Source organism: Podarcis raffonei, chromosome 10 (assembly GCF_027172205.1).
Source record: "Podarcis raffonei isolate rPodRaf1 chromosome 10, rPodRaf1.pri, whole genome shotgun sequence".
In the NCBI taxonomy this organism is placed as follows: Eukaryota; Metazoa; Chordata; class Lepidosauria; order Squamata; family Lacertidae; genus Podarcis; species Podarcis raffonei.
In genome coordinates this window covers 22,973,982-22,980,516 of record NC_070611.1, presented here as the reverse complement: position 1 = coordinate 22,980,516, position 6,535 = coordinate 22,973,982, and the positions used below count along the sequence as shown (strand labels likewise).

Below are 6,535 nucleotides of genomic sequence, written 5' to 3'. Positions count from 1 at the left end.
GTGATATTTTCTTGGGCTCTTCCTCGTCCCCTGACCTTTTTCTCCCATGCAAATTCCTTCATAGGAATACTGGTTTTTATTTCCAGTCCATGTAGTTAATGTACAAGAGGAAGAAGAAAAAAAGATGAGCTCTGGTTCGGTTTCAGAATGTGTTACTGCTGGGCACTACCTGTTATGAGAATCTCTCTCGCACTCTCAGTGGAGCAGCTCACACACTGCTGCTCCTAAAATGTTTTCGTCAGGTTTCCTTATATAGAGTTGCTTTGTAGATAATGTGGCAAAATAAAACAAAACCTTGGGACTCCCTGGTCCTGAATGGGGCAACTGTGCCCCTGAAGGACCAGGTGCACAGCCTGGGAGTAATTTTGGACTCAGCTGTCCATGGAGGCGCAGGTCAGTTTTGTGTCTAGGGCAGCTGTCTACCAGCTCCATCTGGTATGCAGGCTGAGACCCTACCTGCCTGCGGACTGTCTTGCTAGAGTGCTGCATGCTCTGGTAATCTCCCACTTGGACTACTGCAATGCGCTCTACATGGGGCTACCTTTGAAGGTGACTTGGAAACTACAATCCAGAATCCAGAATGCGGCAGCTAGATTGGTGACTGGGAGTGGCTGCTGAGACCATATAACAGTGGTCCTGAAAGACCTACGTTGGCTCCCAGTATGTTTCCGAGCACAATTCAAAGTGTTGGTGCTGACCTTTAAAGTCCTAAACAGCCTCGGCCCAGTATACCTGAAGGAGTGTCTCCACCCCCATCATTCAGCCTGGACACTGAGGTCCAGCGCTGAGAGCCTTCTGGCAGTTCCGTCACTGCAAGAATGAGGTTACGGAACCAGGGAGAGGGCCTTCTCAGTGGTGGCACCCACCCTGTGGAACGCCCTCCCATCAGATGTCCGAAACCTGGATCTTTCCATCCAGGGGATTCTCCTTTCTATATTTTATTTTTTCCTTGTCAACGACATAAAATTCTTAGCGCTTTGTTCTGATAATCAACTTCTCGTATAGCTTATCTTAAACTGTAGGGTGCAAGTTTGTGTATATTAGACCAAAAGTAAAGCCCGCAAAGCAAACACTAAGTACAGCTTTTTCAGTATAATTTATTCTTTATTGATTTTGGAAAGGATAGATATAACCTGAACACCAATAGATTTAAGAGTTTTTCTATTTTGGAATAGAAAATGGAACAGGAGATGTCAAGATTCAATCTGGTAATAAATTTATAAGGATTTCATTCATTCATTTCAAAACTGAGCTTATCTATCACAAAGCTGAGTACTTGGCATGTTCACCAATCAATGTTACTCAGTGTGCTCTGAGTATTTACACTAGAAGGGAGGATTATAAATGTTCAGTAAATAAACAAATGGAGAACTCTTCCCATTTCACTTGCTGACTTGTGCCACCTCAGCCCCAGTACGTACCTTTCTGCTTCCAATCTTGTGTTGCTCTTTCTGTCCGTATCTGTGAACCCCAGCCCCTCTGCAGCCTAACACTATTAGTGTATGTCATTTTCTCTAAAACAAATAAAACCATATAGGGGAAACAGAAAGTTGTACAGCTAGGAAGCCACTGCCTCCATAAATTTCCTCCAATTTGCAATGAAAGAAGACTGGGGCTAAAAGACAAATGCAGTGTGCATGTTTATAGTCTAAGCTGTGGTGTCCAAACTTTTTCCAAAGAGGGCCAGATTTGATGAAGTGAAGGGCCGTGAGGACCCACCAAAGTTAACCTTTAAGATTGAAGTTGTTGAGTTTTTTCTATGATTTTACCCCAAAGTTGTTGAGCTGCTTTAGGGTTGAACTAGTTGAGGGTTTTTTTAAAGGATTTTACCCTACCCCAGGAAATAAACTGCCACAGGGGCCAGATTAAACCAACTGGCTCCCAAACGGACTTTGGACATGCCTAGTCTAAGTTATATGTGAATACACTATGTTACTGATTGTTTTACTGGTACATCATGATGGAATGTAGACCAGGTGCCTTGTAATTTCTATGGGTTTTGGCCCATTAGCATGCTTATCAGCATCTCAACACTTATTTGAAATTCCTCTCTTCGTCTCTGAATTTCATTATAATATTTTCCCAAAGGAAATTATATGAACCATCTTTGGGATGTTAAAACTGCAAAGTTTACCTTCGCCAAGGCCCTAAAACTGCTTTCTTGCAAAGCAGTGACCATCTTTGCTGTGGGACAAAACAAAGGCGCTGTGCACGAGTTGCAATATTTGCCCTTCCCATTTAAAACAATGGCGAATGGGAAAGCAAATAACAGAGATGGAAAGGACAAGCAACCTGTGATTTCCTTGAATTTTTGTATGCATTAAAATGAGCAGAACAAACCAGAGGGAACTGTTTCTGAGGGAAATACATCTGCCATTACTATTTTATCTCTGCCATAGAAGTCATTAACTCTCAAAAAGGCAGTGACCTTAGCCTTATCTGAAGGAGTGTGCACGCACACGAAAGCTTATACCCAGAACAAACTTAGATGGTCTCTAAGGTGTTACTGGACAATTTTTTAATTTTATTTATTTATTTCGACTGCGTCCGACCAACACGGCTGCCTACCTGAATCTTAGCCTCACAAGTTCCTCTCCTGACATTATGTTACTTACTGAGATCTGTTTTACACGTTACGTGGCAGCAATTTGTGTTTGTCTGTGGGTGAACTCAAGACAACCAAGTAGCGTTAAGCCAGTGATCAATCTCCACACACGAGTTTTAAATTTTAAGGTTTTTAAATGCATCCTTTCAACTCTTTTACAATTGGATGCAGGCCTTGGAGGGTACTAAGAGGTAACATGAAATTAACGTTGAGGCTATTTCTTGTGCAAGACTACTCTTGCTACCACTTCCTTTCTGTCTTCAGCAGCCACTTCATAAGTTTATGCAACGGATGGCTTCTGGCTCCATGTACAGAGAAAAATATAGGGGAGCTACTAAATCTAAAGAACTGCTGGATTTTGTGTTTTCAGAAATGAGGTACCAGTCATGTGACTCTCTATCCCAGTACCCCTGGGTATAACCTGAAACCTATGTGAGCCTAGTCAGGGCAGAGGTGGTGAACCTCAGGCCTGGGGGCTGGATGCAGCCCTATTTGGCCCGCCAAACTATCCCTGTCCCTTACTGACCCTGTTTTGCACTCCAGATATTTTTGCATGGTTGGAATATCTGCCTGAGCTCTGCTCATGCCTCTTGCTTGTCTGGATGAAGGATCCAGAAGGATGTGTTATGTAGAAAAGATTCATCGCTCTGCCCACTTTTGCCTCTGGTCCTGCTCTCAGAAATGGCTCTCAGAAGCCTTCCCATAGCAGAATATGGCCCCAAGCTGAAAATAGTTCCCTGCCTCAGGCTAATCTGCTATATACTGCTCTCATAAGGCATGAGAATGCAGACTTTCGGACTTTAACAGTGAACCAGGATCTCCACACCCCCACACACACCCTATTTTGCTTAACCCTCAGAGTTATGGAGAACTGGAAAATCTGCAAACCCTCCAAGTGTCCCTATTTTCCAGGGACAGTCCTGGATTTACAGAAGCTGTCCCAGTTTCTGATTTGATCCCGAAATATCTTGCTTTTCCTTAAAGGTAAAGGGACCCCTGACCGTTAGGTCCAGTCACGGACGACTCTGGGGTTGCAGTGCTCATCTCGCTCTATAGGCCGAGGGAGCCGGTGTTTGTCCGCAGACAGCTTCCGGGTCATGTGGCCAGCATGACTAAGCCGCTTCTAGCGAACCAGAGCAGTGCATGGAAACTCCATTTACTTTCCCGCCGGAGCGGTACCTATTTATCTACTTGCACATGGCATGCTTTTGAACTGCTAGGTTGGCAGGAGCAGGGACCGAGCAACGGTAGCTCACACTGTCGTGGGGATTCGAACCGCCGACCTTCTGATCAGCACGTCCTAGGCTCTGTGGTTTAATCCAGTGCCACCCGCGTCCCTGTAACTGAATAGGGCTCCCTATGTTCATTGGAGAAATGCTGGGGAGCAGACCCTCCAAGTATGCCTATTTTCCAGGGACGTCCCTGATTTAGAGAAGTCATCCTGGTTTCTGATTTGACCCCAGAATGTCCCGCTTTTCCTTAGGACATCCCTATTTTCATGGGAGAAATGTTGGAGGGTATGGAGTGCTTTAACCCCGGGAGCCTTTTGAAGGCAATCTTGTACAGTGTAAGTAAGTCCCCGTCCCCCCCTTAAGCTCACTATTTTGAGACTATTTTTGCTTGGCCCACTAAAAGCTACTTGTGTTTTAAAAAAAACTAACCCACCACGGCTTCCCCCTACTCCCCCCCCCCATTCCGCGACTTAGGATTCAACCCACAACCAACCTTAGTCGCGTGTTGTGGTGCCTGCTGTGTGTTTGTTTACAACTTTAATTGGCGGCTTCTGCGGCCAGGAGACGCCTGCATGGAAACGGTGCGCGAGGGGGCAGAGGAGGTGGAGCAGGGCGGCGGAGGCGGGTGGGACGGGACGGGGGACGGAGAGAGAGAGAGAGAGACACGTTACTTCTTCGGGAGACATGAATCATCCCAGAAATAACACCGCGCGAGGTCGTGGCAGCAGAGAGCAAGGCCGGCGCTGGAGCGGCTGGGCGCGTTTGCTCGGTCTCTCTCTCTCTCTCCCTCTCCCTCGCGCGCCCTGCCTGCGAAAAGATGGCTGAAGCTGCTGGCGGCGGCGCCGGCTTTCTGGAGCAGCTCAAGTCGTGCGTCGTCTGGTCGTGGACGTATCTGTGGTCGCTGTGGTTCTTCCTCATGCTCTTCCTCGTCTACGTCCTGAGGGTGCCTCTGAAGATCAACGACAACTTGAGCACAGGTAGCGAGCGACGACGCGCTTTTTGCAAAAAGCAAAAAAAACCCCCCAAAACTTGCAACTTTGCTCAGGGGGGGGGAAAAAACAAGGGCGCGCGCCACGGCTGGGCGGGAAAAGGCGAAGGGGCAACGGGGAAAGAAGGCGTCGTGCTGCAAACTTTTCCTGCCTCTCCCGTTGCTCTTTCCCCCTCCTCCCCACAGACTGGAAAACAGTAACAGCTGCGACACCCTTTCCTCATATTTCTTCACATAGGCATGCTTGGTTTTGGGGGGAGGGTTGAGGATGAGGGTCCGCCTGCTGCCCCCCCCCCCAGTTTCCAAATCCACCCCCTTTTTTCAGTCTGATGCGCCCGCCCCCCTTCTTGCAACCGGGCGCTTTGAGGGCGGGTCGAGGACAAGGGACGTTTTTAGGGGAGTTTTAATTTCAACCGCCTTTCCTCCCCGCCGCAAAAATTGTTCAGCCCCGCTAATAAATGGTGGGTCGCTACAAAGAAGGGGGAAAGGAAGAAAGACGTTCAGTTGGAAGAAGCAGCGATGCCTTCCTGCTCCTCGTCAGGACTTGAGGTGGGGGGAACCTCACACGCAGAAGGCGGGAAGTAATTTGGGCAAAGGTATCTCCGCCCTCTTTCTCAATGGAAGATGCACGTTATAATGAGGCATCTCCACGGTCCCAGCTGTGAGGAGGTGCTGGCAGACCACCTTAAAAAGAAGAAGAAATAAGCATTGTATTTGCTGGGTCAGAACAGAAGGCTGGTCATCTATGGCTTCCCTCTGAAGACTCATGAGCAGAACGGGAAGGTGTGATGGTGAGATCCTGAACTCTCCTCTTCAGAAGTACCTGCAAGGTATACTGCCTTGCAGTTGTCGATAGGGCCACAGATTCCCCACCCCTGATAGCTCTATGTTGCTGGACCACAACTCTTCATTGCCCTTGGCTGTGGGTTAAGCTGACAAATGAAAAGTGAAATGAAAATGAAATGACTGGGGCTAATGGGAGCTGGAGTCCCGCAACATCAGAAGCACTTCAGGTTCCCCATCTCTGCTCTGTGGATTTCGCCTGTCCTTTCTGAATGCTTTTCTAGCCTAAAGGTCATAATTGTGAATTTAATCACTTTCCACCTCACCTGCTGTTTTGTTGCTTATTTGGCTCGGTGGTAGAGAGGCCCCTTCAGAGCTTTTGACAGCTTGTTTGGGATTTTAACACTCTGAATGATCTGGTGTCATTCACAAACTTGAGTCTTTCCCTAATCCATCCCAACTTCAAATAATGTATGACTGTTAAATTGCTCCAGTGCAGATTCACTCTTTGGTTTTTCCTTCTTTGGGAAATATTTTCAATTTTTTTTCTTTCTGCTTTCCTCTTTTTAGCCAATATTTGTTGTTTCATTACTTATTTTCTAGGTTAATTTATATGCTGCTCTCAGAACAGTTACCAGTCCATTATTGTAATTGGGCTTCTTCCCATATAGCCACTAAGTTTTCAGAAGAGCATTTGAAGAGAGATTTAGATTATTATGTTTTTGAAATTCCAAATATATTGTATTTTTTACATCTGCATGTTTATTGATTCAATTTTAAAAGATGGATTTAGCAAAAATTCCTTCTGCAGAAGCCACACTGGCTTTACCTCAGCGAAGCTTGTTGTTCTGTATGCTTGATAATTCTAGCCTTAATAATGTTTTCCACCAATTTAACTAGGAAAGGCTATTAGAAATCAGTGTTAAG

At 46.3% G+C, this 6,535-nt stretch overlaps 1 protein-coding gene across 3 annotated transcripts in view; it reads left to right on the top strand.

Moving 5' to 3' along the window:
- Window positions 1-4,473: 4,473 nt before the first annotated feature.
- Window positions 4,474-6,535, top strand: part of ST7 (suppression of tumorigenicity 7) — a 98,859-nt gene continuing 96,797 nt past the window's right edge. Inside the window, exon 1 of one of the 3 annotated variants that reach the window (XM_053405907.1) lies at window positions 4,474-4,814. In XM_053405907.1, coding sequence (XP_053261882.1) covers window positions 4,655-4,814 — 160 coding nt within the window. In that variant the 5' untranslated portion in view covers window positions 4,474-4,654. Of the gene's footprint in view, window positions 4,815-5,303; window positions 5,617-6,535 lie in introns of those variants that run through there. The other 2 variants (XM_053405908.1, XM_053405909.1) reach the window with 2 other exon arrangements.